General features: G+C 44.4%; 1 protein-coding gene across 1 annotated transcript in view; it reads right to left on the bottom strand.

The window, feature by feature from the left end:
• Positions 1-3,900: 3,900 nt before the first annotated feature.
• Positions 3,901-17,335, bottom strand: part of TMTC4 (transmembrane O-mannosyltransferase targeting cadherins 4) — a 54,186-nt gene continuing 40,751 nt past the window's right edge. Inside the window, exons 15-18 of the mRNA XM_029936477.1 lie at positions 11,896-12,010; positions 10,548-10,660; positions 6,630-6,699; positions 3,901-5,242 (exon numbers count right to left, since the gene is read on the bottom strand). Coding sequence (XP_029792337.1) covers positions 5,094-5,242; positions 6,630-6,699; positions 10,548-10,660; positions 11,896-12,010 — 447 coding nt within the window. The 3' untranslated portion in view covers positions 3,901-5,093. The remainder of the gene's footprint in view (positions 5,243-6,629; positions 6,700-10,547; positions 10,661-11,895; positions 12,011-17,335) is intronic.

The following is a 17,335-nucleotide window of genomic DNA, read 5'->3' as shown; positions in this document are numbered from 1 at the left end:
CATGGGGCTCAAAGGAGAAGGCAGAGGTAACTGAACCAATATCTGTTCCTGTGAAATAGAAAATTCAACTTGATTGTATGTTTCATTGCCTCCTGGAAAAACAGATTCCCCAGCTGATAGAGAATTTAGAACTTGGACAGCTGCAAATATAGAAGACACAGATGCCTGACCGAGGGGCCTGCAGGCTCCCTGAGAGAAGTCCCCTGGAAAGGGGGCTGGGAGCCATGCTTAAGATGGAGGTCACATAAATTAAAGTTCCACTGGTTAGGGATCACCCTTGTTTTCACTTTCCGTGGTATCCCCCGCAGCTGGCAAAGTTGATGCTCAAGAAAACATTTGAGACAAATAATAAGAGTAGCACACGAGTTCCTTGTAGAGGGATTGTCCTGTATCTTGACTGTGATGACCACACAATAAAATGTCATAGAGTTAACTATGCAAATGAGTGCATACAAAACTGGCGACATCTGAATAAGGTTGGTAGATGTATCAAGGTCGATTTCCTGGCTGTGCTATTGTGCCATAGCCACGCAAGATGTCACCACTGGAGGAGACTGGGGGTAGAGAATTGGGATCTTTGTATTATTTCTTACAGCTGCATGTGAATCGGCCATAACAAATAAATAGTAATGTGAGAGTAAAAACAATCTAAGATGGGTGACAGCAATACAGAATGTAGTAGGATGGGAGTCAAGATTGACTGGCTTTGAAAAGCGAGGCCCTGTTTGAAAGAGAGAGGCCTCTGAGGGAGGAGGCGCACTAGTCAAAAAGAGAGACACGCGTGGAAATCTAGGGGCGGAAGCTCACCAGACAGGGATAAAGACAACGAAGAGCTGTGAGTTTAGGGCTACTTGGCAGGTGGGGGAAATGCATGATGGGCCCCAAAATACCAACCACAATCTTGGGACCAACGCAATGTAGAGTGAAGGGGCTCCAGTGACCCAAACATCAGCTGGGCACCATATCTGGCAGGGCCTCTGCCAAGATTCTGGCGTGCCTTACTGACGAGTTTCATTCCCAGGCTGGGTTTGGTCGAGCATAAAAATGTACAATTGTATCTACATCTGTCTCTATGTGGAACTTGTTACATACATGGACCTTAGTCCCTCTTTTCTAGAGCTAAACTCCAACCAGTCTGGGGTCCCGACTGTGGCCTTCTATGTGTGACCATATGGGAACACGAGCATCCCCTCACCCGCTCACCTCCTACCCATCACCAATTGATGCCTAACCATTTCTTAGGTCAGTTTCCATGTCACTGCCACCTGGGTATAGCAAGCCCCCTCATCCCTACCCTGGCCACATGGAGTGGTCTCTTCATTGGCCTGCCTCCTTCCAATTGCATCCCCACTGAAAGCTCAAGTGATCTTTTCAAAATAGAAATCTGGTCATGTTGCCCCCTGCCCCCACCCTGCTTTGCAGTGCTCCATGGTTAAGGACCATCTGGTCTGCGAACCCTGGCATAATCTGGCTCTGGTCACCTTTACCTGCTCCAGCAAGTGCCCCTCCCCCTTCTCCTTGGACTTTGTTCAGCAGGTACTTTGGCTTTCTCACGGAAGGGCCTTTGCATGTGGCGTTTCTTATGTACGCAGTCCAGGTGCTCTCAACGTTGGCACTACTGACACTTTCGGCCAGATCATTTTCTTTGGTGGGCGCTGTCCTGTGCATTGTAGGATGTGTAACTGCAACATCCTCGCACTCACCATCAGCTGTGACAACCAAAAACATCTCCAGGCACGCCCAACTGTCCCCTCCCGGTAAAATCTCCCATGGGTGAGAACTACTGACCTAGGGTGATCTTATGACCCTATGCCTTTCAAATCTCAGTTCAAAAGCTGCCTTCTCAGGGAACCCCTTCTTGACTCTTCAGGCAAGATCTAGTCTCCCTCTTCTCTATCATTAATTATATGACTCCTTGATAATAATCGCTTCTCACTGTACTATCGCCCATGTGAAGGCAAGGGGTCATGTCCACTTCCACTCACCACCGCATTCCCGCTGCCTACGAGAGTATCCGACACACAGCAGGCACTACATTTGTTGAATGAGGGAATGAATGTATTTGAGGTCAAATCTGTTTGCCTCAAAATCTACACGCTCCTCCCAAATTCCAAACTGTCACTTATTGAGCATCTACTGGGCCAAGTACTTCATGAGGGTGAGGGAGGCCATATTATTACCATTTTACAGATGAGAAACTGGGGCTTAAGCAATGCTAAATGGCTTGCCTATGACATCACAGTGGGACAACCAAGACCCAAGTCTAGGTTTTCACACCCCAAAGTCTAAGCTGATGGATGTGAACACACATAGATGCCCAATGCTGTGCTATGGGGCTCAGTCTTTTATTCTGCATGATATTTTAAGTAAAATAAATGTAAAGGCCATGCTAAGAAATAGGGTAGAATTAGAGCCCCAGAGAGCCCCATCAAGGCAGTAGGCTAAATCTAAGGATGGAACTTTTTATATTTTTTAACTTATTTTTAAAGTTTATTTATTTTGAGAGAGAGAGAGAGTGCATGTGCAAGAGTGAGCAGGGGAGGGGCAGAGAGAGAATCCCAAGCAGGTTCCACATCATCAGAACAGAGACCGACATGGGGCTCAAACTCACCAACTGTGGAATCATGACCTGTACTGAAACCAGGAGTCAGCACTTAACTGACTGAGCCACTCAGGTACGCCAAAACTTTTAAAAAACTGTTTATTTTTGAAAGAGAGAAAGAGTGGGGCAGGGGCAGAGAGAGAGAGAGGGCGGGAGATGGAGGACCCGAAGCAGGCTCCACGTTGACAGCAGTGAGCCCAAAGGGGAGCTTGAACTCCCGAACCCTGAGATCTTGACCTGAGCCAAAGTTGGATGCATAACCAACTGAGCCACTCAAGTGCCCCTAAAGATGAAACTTTTAAGAACCACTGGAAGACTGAATGTCAACAGGCAAGAAATGTAGCAAACAGAGGACAACCACACACTGCCTTTTTCTGTGATCTCACCATCCAGGAGGTACAGGACAATGGTCAGGCTCTCAGATTTCTCAATCTGGAACCCGCCCCCCCTCCCCCGCCCCGTGTGTTTTGACAGCTCCCCCCACTCTACCCCCTACTGTGATTAACAATAAAACCATTAAAATAAAATAGGCGAACTGAGAGACAGCCTCCCACTTCCGGCTGGGCACCCAAACAGCAGAGGATGGCGGCCTTCAGGTGGGGGGAGCAGGAACAGCACCAGCTTGGTGCGTTTCCAAGATCTGCAGGGACGAAGACTGTCTGCGCCATCAGTCAAATTAACGACTGTTTTCCCTGCAGAGAGAGCAGCCGTGATGGAAATCCTGAGACCCGGCGGAGGAAGCTAACGCGATTCCTTCTGTAGGCAGGGGTCCCGGATGTACATGTCTTGATTTGACACTAAAGTTTTAGTATCAGTAGGAAAAAACTCCTGAAGGAGCTCTTTCAAGAAATATTTTTCTTTACTCTCAAAAGGCAAGTACTGATGTAAAGAAAGAAATTTGCTTTCAAAACAAAGACGATCGACAAGCATATAGTGCATCTATTATCTGTTGAGCTAAGCACGGCAGGAACATAAATAAGACTAAGACAGCTTCCGCCCCTAAGAGATCTATAAATTGTTACTGTTACTTTGGGGCCGTTTAAGAAATGTTTGAAACGCAGCACTTTCTGATGTATGTCAAACACCAGTATTTTCTTTCCTGATACACCTCAACCAGCATAAGTCAAAATTTCTAAATTACAATTCAATGCAGATCTGCTCCCTAAAACGTGAGTGTAGAGAATGAAATTCATCTCATTGTGGATCTGTTCATCCCGTTCTCTAAACGTGGATAACTCCAGAGGACAGTCCTATTAAATGGTTTCTAGCACCAAAGAGAAGCCACATACAAAAAAGGATGAACTGGTCACTTGGATTTCATTGTAAGTGAAAGGAAGACACAAAATTTACTAACTTGAAAATCACCTGTTAAGAAGGCAATGTGTTTTTATACCAGTTTGTATAATAATTTTACTGCATAAGATACCAGAGATTGCATAAATCATTAGGCCAACAGCACATACAGAAGAAAAAAGCAAAAAATGATTATGTTGATCAAATATAATAGAAAAACTTCAATTCTTAAAAATAACACAAATTCCCCAAATGTGGCTCTTTTTAAGACCAAATTTATCTCTTGCATTTTCTGGATATAGTAACGACTGTAGTTCCATTAAGCCAAATGGAACACTGCCTTACAGCCAAAAACATAAAAAAGCAGCTTACAGAGATATGGAGCCCTCTTAATACTGGATATAACAAAAACAAAGACATCAGGCTGCCTGCCTGCTTCTGCCTAAAGCGTGGCTAGAATTGACTGTTAATGCTAACGGCTTATACAGAATGCAGACATTACATAATTTCCTATGTCGTGAAGCTGCCCCAACTGGAGAATCCAAAAATGATTGCAGGAGTGAGTGCCTTCCCATGGGGGGAAAAGTATGTAAGTGTACTAGGTGTTAAAATTTCCATTCTTCATTCAATTATTTACCCTGTTTAAAACATAAAAATACAAATAAATATATTTCCTCACAAGTGAAATTCATAGTGTATTGTTAAAAAAAGATAAAGAAACAAAAATCTTAACTTACTTTTTCTTGTCATTAAATAAAAATTCTAATATACAGACATATTCGATATTTATATAAACCGTAGGAGTCCATTTGTGATTTTTTTGTTCATGATTGACATTTAATAGTGTTAGTCTCTGTACAATGTGGCTCACACCCCAAATACAGGTTTAATTCTATATTCTGCTCCATCTAATTTTTTTCTCTTTTTTCTTTTTAATTAAAAAAAATTTGTTCTTAGAATTTTAGAATTTACATTTGAATCGTCTGAAAAAATACAATTTCAATGCAAAAACCACATGGAGCTTTCGAGAAGAGTGTACTGCTGGTGCTATAATTTTTTTGCAGGTCTTTGTTTTCATAGGAAAAAAACAATAAAATAAACAACATGTAAGACTTTTAAATGGCTAAACACAACCGCCTCATATTAATGGGATGCCTCATGCACACAAGCAAACAAACAAACAGTGAAGGGAAAACGATCAGACGTCTTTCTTTTGCTTTTGTTCTAGCTTTCTTCTTAACAGACCATAATTCTCCTTAGTTCCTGACGCGGTGGGGTCAAGCTGCAGAGAGATTTCATAGTGTTTTTTGGCCAAGTCTAGATGTCCCCAACGATGATAAAGCACAGCTGAAATAGCAAGAGATGGATTTCATTGGACGGGCTTCTGAATACCTTGCAGGATTGCCAACCACATGTACAAAAAAAATAATATCACAGCAACTCTGCAAAAATCATTGTTGCAAATAATTCTGTCTGTCTCGCAAACTTAATCTATTATGACCACACTCCCTGGTGACTGTCCATGGAACCACCTCCTGTGACTCCTGGGGTTCTGCTAGCTGGAAATAAGGGTTCTCCCATCAAGATCGGACCATAAAATGATACTTAAAATCTAATCATTAGAATGGTAAGCGTCTGATTGTCATCATGATTTTGTTAGTGAAACTAATTTTTCACACGGGCAGAAGAGTAACTATGGCTGCTCTGTGACTTTCATGGTGAGCAGCTAGCTACAGGGTCTGTAGGGAACTGATTTGGTGAAAACACAGTCACATGCTAAGCATTATAGGCATTGACATGATGCTCTAAAAATGGTAATTACTGAGATATAAAAATGGAAGAAAGGAATTCTAGGGCATAAGTGACTGTAAGTGCACTTTTATTTTATTTTTTGTTTTTTATAACCGTTTTTAAATGTTTATTCATTTTTTGAGAGAGAGAGAGAGACACACACAGAATGTGAATGGGGGAGGGGCAAAGAGAGAGGGAGACACAGAATCTGAAGCGGCCTCCAGGCTCTGAGCTGTCAGTACGGAGCCTGATGCGGGGCTCAAACCTACGAACTGTGAGATCCTGACCTGAGCCAAAGTTGGATGCTTAACTGAGTGAGCCCCCCTGGAAATGTGCTTTTAGCTGAGACTTAAGAGAATATAAGAACACAGTGGAGACCAGGCTACAATGGAAGGTCCTCTACGGAATAAAGGAAAGAAACTTCCGAAGTAATTCTGTGTTTAACGTTCTAGGATCTTTCACACAAAGAAAGAAATGCGAAGTTGATCATAAGAAGGGGACAGACTGAGTGGGGAATTTCGGGGCTGGGCCTGGTCATACAGTTATAATTTGTAAATAGGACTGATATTTAGCTACCCTTTTAATGTAATAATTTCTCTAAAAAAACCCACATCTTAGGGGGGCACCTGGGTGGCTCAGTCGGTTAAGCATGTGACTCTTGATCTTGGCTCAGATCATGATCTCATGGTTTGTGGGATTGAGGCCTGCATAGGGCTGACAGCGCAGAGACTGTTTGGGATTCTGTCCCTCCCTCTTTGCTTGCACTCTCTCTCAAAATAAATAAATAAGCTTAAAAAAACACATCTTAGAACCAGATTATCAAGACCAATGCAGGCTAGATTTGTTAAAAATGACTTTCCCTGCATTGATATTACAGAAATGCACCCATTTCTTTAAACTTACATGGAGGTTCAATATGATTCAAATGGAAAGATTTCCTTACCCAAGTTGCCATGGTAGCTTGCAGCATTTGGATGAGCTTTAATTGCTTTGAGGAATAAAGCTTCAGATTCCTGGAGAATGATACAAAACGTAAGGTACTGCACGATGCTAAAGCAACACACAGTTTTGCAGTGTACAGTTTTCAAAGTTTTAATGTCCTTGTTTTGTGCTGCTGCATCCTTCTCCCAGAAACATTTGGGAAGGCCAGGGGGGCCGCACCCTGTTAAGAGGTTCTGAAGGGCAATCAGGGAAGCGTGCGACAGGGCAAAGGTGACAGAACAATAGTGGGGGGAAGATGGGCAATGGAAAGCAATGGTGGCCTCAGAGAGCACGGATATGCTAATGAGAGCTTTGCCACCTGCCTCCAGGAAGTGGATGGAATTTTGCCACTTGAAGCAAGTGGCTCAATTCAGGGTACAGTGGGAGATGAGCCAGAGTCAAATGACCAGGAAAGGGCTGGGTTCTTGAAGACACCCACAAAAGCGTCATTTTCATTCAGCATCAATGAATTCATTTCTAGGATCCTCAAAGTAGAAAGTGGGGCCAGTTGAATCCCAAGACTCACCAGCCCTCAGCAACCCAGAAGAAGCCCATTCAGCGGGAAAAAACAAGCAGGGAGAGAAGGAGGGAGAGATGGCTACCTGTCATCTAAGCAGTTGCAGGATTGTGTATGACCGTCACCAAATGCCCCTGATGTGTGTGAACGGATTCTTGGATAGACTGGCATTTCCTCCAAATAGTGCTCACTTCCAACTGGGCTGCAAACAGGCATGTCCAAGTGTTGTTTTACCTGATGGTCATGGGACCACGGCTGCCTGGATGGTCCCATTCTACCACAATGCCAGGAGATAAAGATGCCCAACTGCTCTCGGCTGACACCTGCCGGTAGTAGCTACTCACGCCGCCTACATGTGTGCTCCTGAAGGGCCACACATGCTTTAGTGAGTATCAAACACTAAGCTTAAACAACTCAAGTTGCTGGTTGGGGGACAGGTTTGCTCCTAGCTGCGTCTTCTGTGACTTTTCCAGGTGGGCTTCCTGGAAAACACCTAGGATCACGCATTTTATAAAGTGTAGAAGGACCAATTTCCTTGGCCTGTGGTGGCCCGCGGTACTCCTGAGAAACAGGCTGGGCATTTGGGCAAACAGCTCTGAAACCACAACCTTTTTTAGAGAGCAATGGCAGAGAAAAATTTGTACTTTTGAGATGTTGTCCGAAAAGGACAGAATGAAGACATCGGTACAAGATGTCGGTGACCGGCACTTCCGGAGCTCGGAGTCAGTGTCTGCTTTCCAACCTGCGGTCGCTAAAACTCCTTCAAGGAAGTGTAAGGTTTTCCTGACATGTTACGTATGCTGGTGAAAAATAAACCAAATGGATCACATAGATTTGGAGTGTTTTCTAAGTAGCTATGCTTTCTGATGACTTTCAAACATTACCATTCAATCTAAAATCTGAGAAATAGGAAGTCCAGGGAATCTAAATCTACCTTAAAATGCTTCTCTACTTGCAAAGGAAGCAGAGTTAATTAGAGACAACTATGGAGAGATAAGAAGCAAGCTTTCAAAGGACACTGGGTTCGTTTAAGTAATTTCTGAAATGCCCACGAGTGTGGACATCATTCAGGAAGACGTGGAGTCAGAGTCCAGTTTGGAGGATGTGGGGGTGTTCAGGATGCCATGTGCAGAGAGGGGCTTATACTCCCTTAGGGGGGCTGCTGCTCTTGACAAGGCAGACCCTGACCCTTGTGGGGGGTGGCGGTGAGGAGGCTGAGTGAGGTAATGGGGGAGGAAAAAACAAGTCAAAGTTTCCGAGTTCGGAGATGGCACAGGAGAAGGAGCATCGGGAGGAAGGGCGCTCTGGGCTTCCGTCTCAGTTATGTAGCCACAGGGCGGCCATGAAAGGTAGCTAACAGGGCCGCTCAGATGAAGACGTGCCCCGTAATCACGGCATCCAAGGCCTGGTGCACAAAGACAAATCACTGTGCACATCAATGTCTTAGGAGGGAATCTGGAAGCCTGCTTCACAGCCAGATGTGGGAAGCGTTCAGCCATTTCACAGGTGTAACCAGGCACATAATAAAGGCCCATCAGATGGACAGCAGAGGAGGTGTAAAAAGGGGACGTCGGGCTCTGCCCTCGCCACGTCTCCGGGCTCACTAATGAGACTGATCAAGTTAATGGTAATACCGAACAGCCGAGGCTTCGGCGAGGTGAGTTCTACAGACAGCAGACACCTGTCCTGATGCTCTGTCCCTATAAGTCCCCACCACCTTCCCGCCTCTGCAGAGCGTCTCCACACTGAGCCCCGCCAGGAGGGGCCCGAAATAGCTGACCGACAGCCTCAGCGTCACTTTTGCCGCAGTATGAGAGGAAAACCTAAATCCTTGTTTAAAATTCCGAATCCTGAATTTGAAACGACATATGAAGCAAACACCACAGCTCAGGGAGCAGCGTCACGTCCCTCCTTTTGGCAGAACCATTAAGGTTCTTACTTCAGATTTCACCTTCTGTTTCAGCACCCTGGCCTACATAATCAGGATGCAAAATGTGTAGGGAAATAGGAAACCCATTTCTCCATTCTGCTGTATGGAGTATTTTCTACTTTATCCAAGAAAAGAAAAAAATATATGAACTGGAGGCCAAATGAACTGTGGGTTTAGTCACCTTAATAGAATTCTAGTTTATAGGCTGTGGGATGATAGAAAAATCGATACAATGGTTACATAGGCTTGGAAATGGCTGGCTGTTGCTGGTCACTGGATCCCCAGGCTGACGGGGATCGCTGGCGAGGCCGATAGAAGGGAAAACCTCAAAACTTGGCTTTCTTCCCCCGGCTCTCTACACAGATGAATCCATCAAACATAAAAATTAACTGCCCCACAAAGTCATCTCTGGAGCAAAATCTAGAAACATCAAAATGTTGACTGAAGCTATCAAACTCCCTGATATTTAAAAATGAGACATACATGAAGTATCTTACTGTTGTTTTGGAAAACTATGCTGATAATGGTGTCTGAGGAGCAGAGGAGAAGTTAAGTAACACAGAACACTCATGAATGAATCACCTCCTTTAGGCCTGATGTGACCAAAGTCCGAGACAGCTCCTGATTCTGACAGGAAATATTTCTGCCACGAAGGATGAAGGCGCTGCGTCTGAAAGTATGTTTTCTGCAGCGTCTGTGTTAGAAACCTGGGATGCTGGCTGGAAGTGCACAGACCCTGCCTTTACCCCGCGGACTGAGGCGGCACCTCGTGGGTAGGGATCTGCACATCTGTATCTAACACACTCCCTCACTGGTTCTGATCCACACGCTTGAAGTCCAAGATCACTGGTGTTAGGAACACGGCGCCCCCTTCAGTCCACAGGGCGCCGTGCGCCTGCTGGTTCACAGTCCGCTCCTGGCCAGCGCTGGGAGCCTGGAGCTAGCATCTTGTGGTTCCACTGGTCGGACACTTCCTGGGACCTACAACTCTACAACTTAACTCTAGATGAGGAAAAGCTCCAGATGAGCAAGAGCCAGTCCTGCACTCCCCGTGGGCTACAATTCTCTTTGTGCAGAATAGGGCACCAACAAACCAGAGTTCCACCTGCCTGCGAGGGACAGACTCAAACAGCTTGGTGCCGGGGTGGGGGCTGGGCATCTGCTAGGATGAGCTCTCCCTGTCCCTCTCTGGACTTCCCCTCCCCTCCCCACGTTTGAGCAACGGTGATGAATTCTGATGAGAAAGGACACGAAGCCTGACCCTGCAAATCCATCTTCTGGGTAACTTCTCTAGGAAGCAAACTGCCCAGGCCACACTGCTGCACCGCCCCGGCTGTTCTGGCCGGATTCCGATTTAACCGGGCAGTAACACTGCTGGCTTCCATCAGCTGCTGGCATTAACTGCCAGAAATCGCGGCCTGCAGTTTACACACCTTGTATTTCTGGGACTTCCCCAGCACGTTTGCCAACGAGAACATCAGAGAGTGATCATTAGGTATTAATTCCAGGGCCTCTCTTCCAACTGCTTCAGCCTGCGCTAAATTACCTGCAAGGAAAACACAGGAAAAAAAAACCATGTTCACATTGTACTGGTATTTTATTCTGCCTCTTACAGCATGCACGTGCACCGTACACAGTGACTATGAGAACTAGTTAAGAAAATCAGTAAAGAATGAATAACACACATATACACATGCAATATACACACAACACAAAAACACCACACACACACGACACAGAACACATATATGCAGATAGCACACATACACATATGACACATAACACACATATATACAGATACGGCACATACAGCACACACACATATATATACATACAACAGACACGTATACACATACACACAACACATAACACACACATACACAGATAACACACATATACATATACATATACAACATATAACACACATATACCTGGGTCACACACATACCCATAGCACAACACACACATATACATACTCACAGCATGCACGCACGCACGCACACACACACACACACACACTGTGCAGTCCAGTGAAGTTCTGACATAATATATGAACAGCTTTTGATTAAATTCTATACAAGTATATAAAGCCTAGTTTTAGTGTTTCCGGGATCCCAGTGACGCTCACGTCTGAGAAAACAAGCCTGCACTGTAGCACTTTAATAACTGAAGGTTTATCGTGACGAAGTGCACATTGTATATTTCCATGAGAAGAGCCGCTGAGGTGGCTCACTAGCTTGAAATTCTGCCAAATTCAAACTATCATTTCTTATGGGAGGCTCAGATTTTCAAAAGCAGGGGAGCAGAGTGACTCCTGGTTGACGAGCTACGATCTGGTCTGATAAACCACATCAACAAGTCTGTTAGCCTTATCCTGGCTCTGATCGTGGGTTTGAGGGCACCTCCTTTGACCAGAGTCCATGACCTTCACATGTCATAAACCCAGAAGCCATTATTGCTTCTCGTGGGTGCCTCTAGCATCCTAGATGATGGGCGATGCTGGACAACACGCTTCAGAAGAAATGAGATATTAGCACCCACCCTCCCCCATGGCTCAGCACTAACTTTAAGTGTCATTTTCCCACACATACATTTTTCAATAGGTCAAAGGAAACTCTATTTTCTAGAAGAACACACATTTCTGTAGTGTAAACTATTACCCCATATTATTTTTTTTACTAATACACACTAGAGAAAGAGCACACTAATCTGTTTCCTAATTATTCGGTGACGCTGCCCCAGGTGTGACTTCCTCCAATTGATTTAATCCCCTTTCTGTACCTGTGTTGTCCAGGAGTATGATCATGTTGTTCCAGGCCAGACTGTGCTCTGGTTTCAGCACCGTGGCGTTTCTCCATGCATTCAACGCATCGACGTGACGATTCAGATCTGCGTACTGGAAAGAAAGCATGGCCCCAAAATCAGTGTTCCAACGTTTTTGCCTCCTAGATCTCAGACAAGACCAAACCCAACCCCACACCAAGCCTACCTTATAATTATGGAGCTTCTAAGTTTTCAAACTCACTTACTGAATCCTCAAAATTCCTCACGGAAGTAGATAACTATCCCCGTTTTACAGATGAAACAACAGAGGCGCGGAAAAATTAAGTAATTTGTCCAAAGTCACATGTCTAGAAATGGTGGAGCAGGATGAGAAGCTGGCAGTCTAGTTCCTGAGCCTACAACCTCTTAAGTAGAATTCATAATTTAGTGATCCCAGGTGTTAAATCATATCTGAGCCTGCTAGAGAGACATAAATTAAACACCTAATCATTATTCTTTTTCTAGAAAGACTTTACAAAGTCTATCTTTGATAAGGTATCATTTAAGGGAGTAAACGTTTAATGTGATTAGCAGCTACATGTGTCAAATTCACCATGTGAAGACTGTTCTAGTAGGCTCTCCCTGCCTACATCTAAGCTACATAGAAAACGATGAGTGTGTTAGACATACGCAGTAAGCTCCTTGGAAAAGTCTTACGTAGCAATGTGAACCCCCTTGGCAATTTTTTAAGATGTTATTTTTACATAATCTCTACATCCAATGTGGGGCTTGAACTCACAACCCCAGACATCAAGAGTCACATGCTCTAACCAACGGAGCCGGCCAGGCACCCCCACCTTGGTAATTTGAAACCTGTTTGCCTCCTTTTGGAAAGCAGAATTATCTCTTGGTTTCTCTTGAGAGGGCCTGTTGTTTAACACTGACAACAGAACAGAAGGCTGGCTCTCAATCTGCGTAGTTAGTACAAGCATTCTGAGGCAGAAAATGATGGATTTTTTTTAGCAGGTGAACTTTTTGCCTTAACTCCGTTCAAATGCCCACGTCTTATTTGAATGAATTTAGTTTCTTTCACTCTGCAAAAACTACAAATGGTAACAATTTATCCAAGGTCAAGGCAATTTCCTTCCTTACTGGCAAGTCTGTCTTTTCATTAGAGAACAGAAACGATTTGATTTTCTCTATGATCCACATGGCAACCAGGTGGCATATGATACAAGAAAAATAAAGTTTTAATTATGGAACCCTTACAAATATCCATTTGCTAAAGATGTTGTTAGATTTCCCAGGAGGTTCAGAAACTCAGCTCACAATATTTCACCCTTAAACAAGGAAATGATGTGAAAAGTTCAAAAAGTAAAATAACTTAGGGTGTTAATTATATCAACAATTAATTGCCTGTATCTGAGTTTTCACTGATTTCTTGGTCAATCTCTCTAGCAAGTGAGCTAATTGGGCAAATTCTGTGGTGACATTCTTTAACACACAGGCAAGCCAACATAACTTCATTAACACAACAAGGAAATTCTTCACATTACTATTTCTTCTTCTTATTATTATTACTATTTACTGAAGAATAACAACAAACTGAATCAGATAAAATTTACTTTTATTTTGTCTCAACCTTTACCCTTCTTAGAGCATCGATACAAAGTGAACAACCCTTTAAGGGAAACCGAGAAAATGGTGACTTAGCCAGAATTACCATCCAGAAAGCAGACAGGCAACGCACACGTTATTTGCTCTTAGCTCTAATGCCCATCCTTCTATACTCTGCAAAACACATTTCCCAGGGTCCTTTGCCACTTGGCTCCTTGTTAGGTTTCTGCCAACAGGAGTCACAGGTGACACTGTCAGATGGCTGGAAGAGGGGCCCCTTCCCCCACTGGCCCACTGTTCCTCCTGTTCCTCGGCAGTGCATCTGACGGGGCAATCCCCGCCCCTCCCCCCTCCGCCATGGTTCCAGGCTGGAAACCGGTCCTTCCTCGTGATCTAAGCTCTTGAAATCATGGCCTTTCCTGAGACGGTAGCCCCTTCTACGGGCCCTTCTATTCCGGTAGCACCACTTCCTCTTGTCTGTTACCCCCGCGCCACAGGGTTTCCGGACACTCTCAGAGTTCACGCCATCTTTCCATTTCTGCTCTTCCAGCCTCCCAACAACATCTAACCCATTCCCTGCCCTCACAGGGGCACCTGGCTGGCTCAGGAGGAAGAGCCTGTGACTCCTGATCTCGGGGTTGTAAGTTCGAGCCCATGTTAGCTGTAGGAAAAACTACTGAAAAAAAAAAAAAGAAACTAAACAAGACAAAAGAAAATAAAATAGCATAGCTTCTGTTTTCCTAGGTGGCTCCTGACTGATACAACCAGTTCTTGCAGAATGAACTGTCTCCAGTGATGCCTCCAGCCACTATCGCTGTAATTCTCCAATAGTAACATATCCCAAATAACCTGGCTCTTGCCAATTTTCTATGTCACGAGAAAACTGCATTATATCCCCTTTTTATATGGTTGCAGAAATCAAAACACATTTCTATCATTACTAAAGAGGGCTTTTAAAAAGAAAATTTTGTTATTAAGTTTGTCTTATTCACCAAAATATAAATGTGTTGGTTAAGCTGTTAAGGATTAAGCTCTTAATGCTTTTAAGCTGTCAAGCAGGCACAAGCTGGATAATTAAACAACAATGGACAGAAAAATCTTTAAATAAGCAAGAACAGTGGCAGAAGGGGACATAGGAGGATCATGTCACGGTGGCATAATTAGTAAACAATACACGGAGAGTGCACAAGTTCCCAATGCACTTAATATGAAAGACCATCTTCTGTGTGAAAGTGGATAAAATCCTGAATTTTATATTCTATGTTCCTTTCTTCGGACATAACTCTTACCGAGGGCTCATTTAGCATAAATTCTCTATTTTCCAAACCCCAAGGAACTGCAGTGGCAGGCAGTTACCAGGGGGAAGGAAAGACTGCCAGGTATTAGAGCCTGAACTATACCCTAGAAGGCCGTAGGCAGATACACTCACTTTGCAAACCATAACCTAAAAGGCCGCCTTCGACACCAAAGAAAAAAATGAAAGAAGAATTCATATGGATTATCAAATACAAAGTCAAGCAAGTACTGGTGTAACAGACACTGTAAATAAAAACAGTAACCCCTGAAAAGACGGCCCATCGCAAGCGTTCAGGAAATACCCAATTTGCTCCCATCCTTCATTCTCACTTCGTTAACCGGCTTTGTATGTGGTTGAGTGTTTTCAGTTTCTTCTTCTACCACTGTAGGTGAGGTTGTACTGTCTTCCCACCCTCCTCCTCAGAGAGAACAACGCAGAGGATCAAAATACGCGCCCCCAAACATACCCCTTTGACGTAGGGATTATTGCACTAAAGACGTTTGAGATTCAACTAACGCAGAAAGGAGGCTTCCTGGAGCTTCCCTTATCTGACTCAAAGCAGACACAGCGACATAAGGACTGCCATCAATCCCCTCTCCTGGTGACGTTTTATGGCCACGAAGAAGGACCCACACAAACCTTCGTCACTTTCTACGTGTATTTACCCTCTGAGAGGCTGCCACCCTTGGAAGCCTTAGACGCCTACCTTTCTTCTGTCTCTTCTCTACAAATGTATCTTCGTCACAAATGTACTTGTTAAGGTGCTGTAGAAGCCCATGTTCTAACTATCCCTCTGAGTTACCCATCACTGGATTTTTCCTAGGGGTATGAATGATGCACGTGTTAATATACTGTTTAATCTGGTTAATCTGTCTGTGGTCAGTCTAGTTTGCAGGGCCCCAAAGAAAGAACCGAAGAGGGTAGAGGAAAGTTTTTTTTATCTTCCTTTAACAGCTTCTCACTAGAATAATTTCAGCTCTCCGTAAATCTTCAGGTTTCACAGAGAAAGTCGCTTCAACATCCATGTATGTAACTAGATCATAAAGTGCAGAATCTTAAAAAGTGTAAAAGGAAACAAATTCAGGCAAGGTCAAGTGGCTCTGGAGAAAGCTATGTGGGACAAGAGGAATCGCCTGCTATCAATTTTCCTTGTTTAAACATCTTGCTGTTGCACGGACTGAGTCACATTACTGCCACTTTCCTCCACGCCCGGCGAGAAACAATTCTTTTTCACACTAGAGTGAGTATATAGAAATGGGATCTTCCTAGAATACATCCTAACTGAAACACATGATCTATTCTTTGAATAATAAACACGGGAGCCACCTGACTTAAAAATTTAGAACACAAGCAGTATCTGCCCACTTAAAGTGACCTGTGCATAATTTGAAGTGACGTGTGCACAGTAGGAAAGGTGAAAGGTCACCACCATTAGTCACCCTGTTTCCTCCATTCATAAAATTCTGCCTCTGCCACATGTACAATCATGACTCCCAGTCCAGAGACAAAGCACATTAGACCAAACACATTCCCATCAAGGTAAGAACCGAAGCCTGGATTCTCAAGTCCTGTTTTCGAGGTGGTCCTCCCCAAGGAGTCTCTTCTGCTCGGAGCTGGTCAGCCTGTCTGCTCAACGCTCACCTAGATAGACCTGCTTCCAGATGCAGGGGCAACAACAGGGTACTGGAATGACCAGGGAATTCTGTTGGTTTGTTTTGTAAATACAGAGATCTTCTCCGGAGGCTCCGATTCCCGAAATCTGGGATGGATCCAACCAGTTTTGGGAACGACTGGGATTGATAACACAAGGACTCCGTAAACCCAAGCTTTCCGAACCCTTAAAGTGAGGGTAAATAGGCATCTTTTTTTTTTCTAAATTTCTTAAATTTATTTTTGAGAGAGAGAAAGAGAGAGAGACAGTGAGCAGGGGAGGAGCAGAGAGAGAGGGAGGTACAGAATCTGAAGCAGGCTCCAGGCTCTGAACTGTCAGCACAGAGCCCGACACGGGGCTCGAACCCACAAACCGTGAGATCATGACCTGAGCCGAAGCCGGATGCTCAACCGACTGAGCCACCCAGGCGGCCCAGTAGGCATCTTTTTAAAACAACCTTGATGTAATCCTATCTATGAGGCAAGGCTAGATAAAACCGGGAAAATTATATATAAACTTTTTAGTTTTTAAAAAAATTTAAAGTTTATTTATTTATTTTCAGAGAGAGAGTGCACATGAGCAGGGGGAGGGGCAGAAAGAGACAGAGAATCCCAAGCAGGCTCCACACCGTCAGTGCAGACCCCGACATGTGAGATCAGGACCTGAGTCACAATCAAGAGTTGGACGCCTAACTGACTGAGCCAGAGCCCCTATACTGGGGCGCCTGGGTGGCTCAGTCAGCTAAGTGTCTGACTTCAGCTCAGGTCATGATCTCATAGTTCCTGAGTTTGAGCCCTGCGTCGGGCTCTGTGCTGACAGCTCAGAGCCTGGAACCTGCTTCGGATTCTGTGTCTCCCTCTCTCTCTGCCCCTTCTCTGCTCATGCTCTGTCTC

This window comes from Suricata suricatta, chromosome 4 (genome assembly GCF_006229205.1).
Source record: "Suricata suricatta isolate VVHF042 chromosome 4, meerkat_22Aug2017_6uvM2_HiC, whole genome shotgun sequence".
In the NCBI taxonomy this organism is placed as follows: Eukaryota; Metazoa; Chordata; class Mammalia; order Carnivora; family Herpestidae; genus Suricata; species Suricata suricatta.
This window is presented reverse-complemented; position numbering and strand designations above follow the sequence as displayed.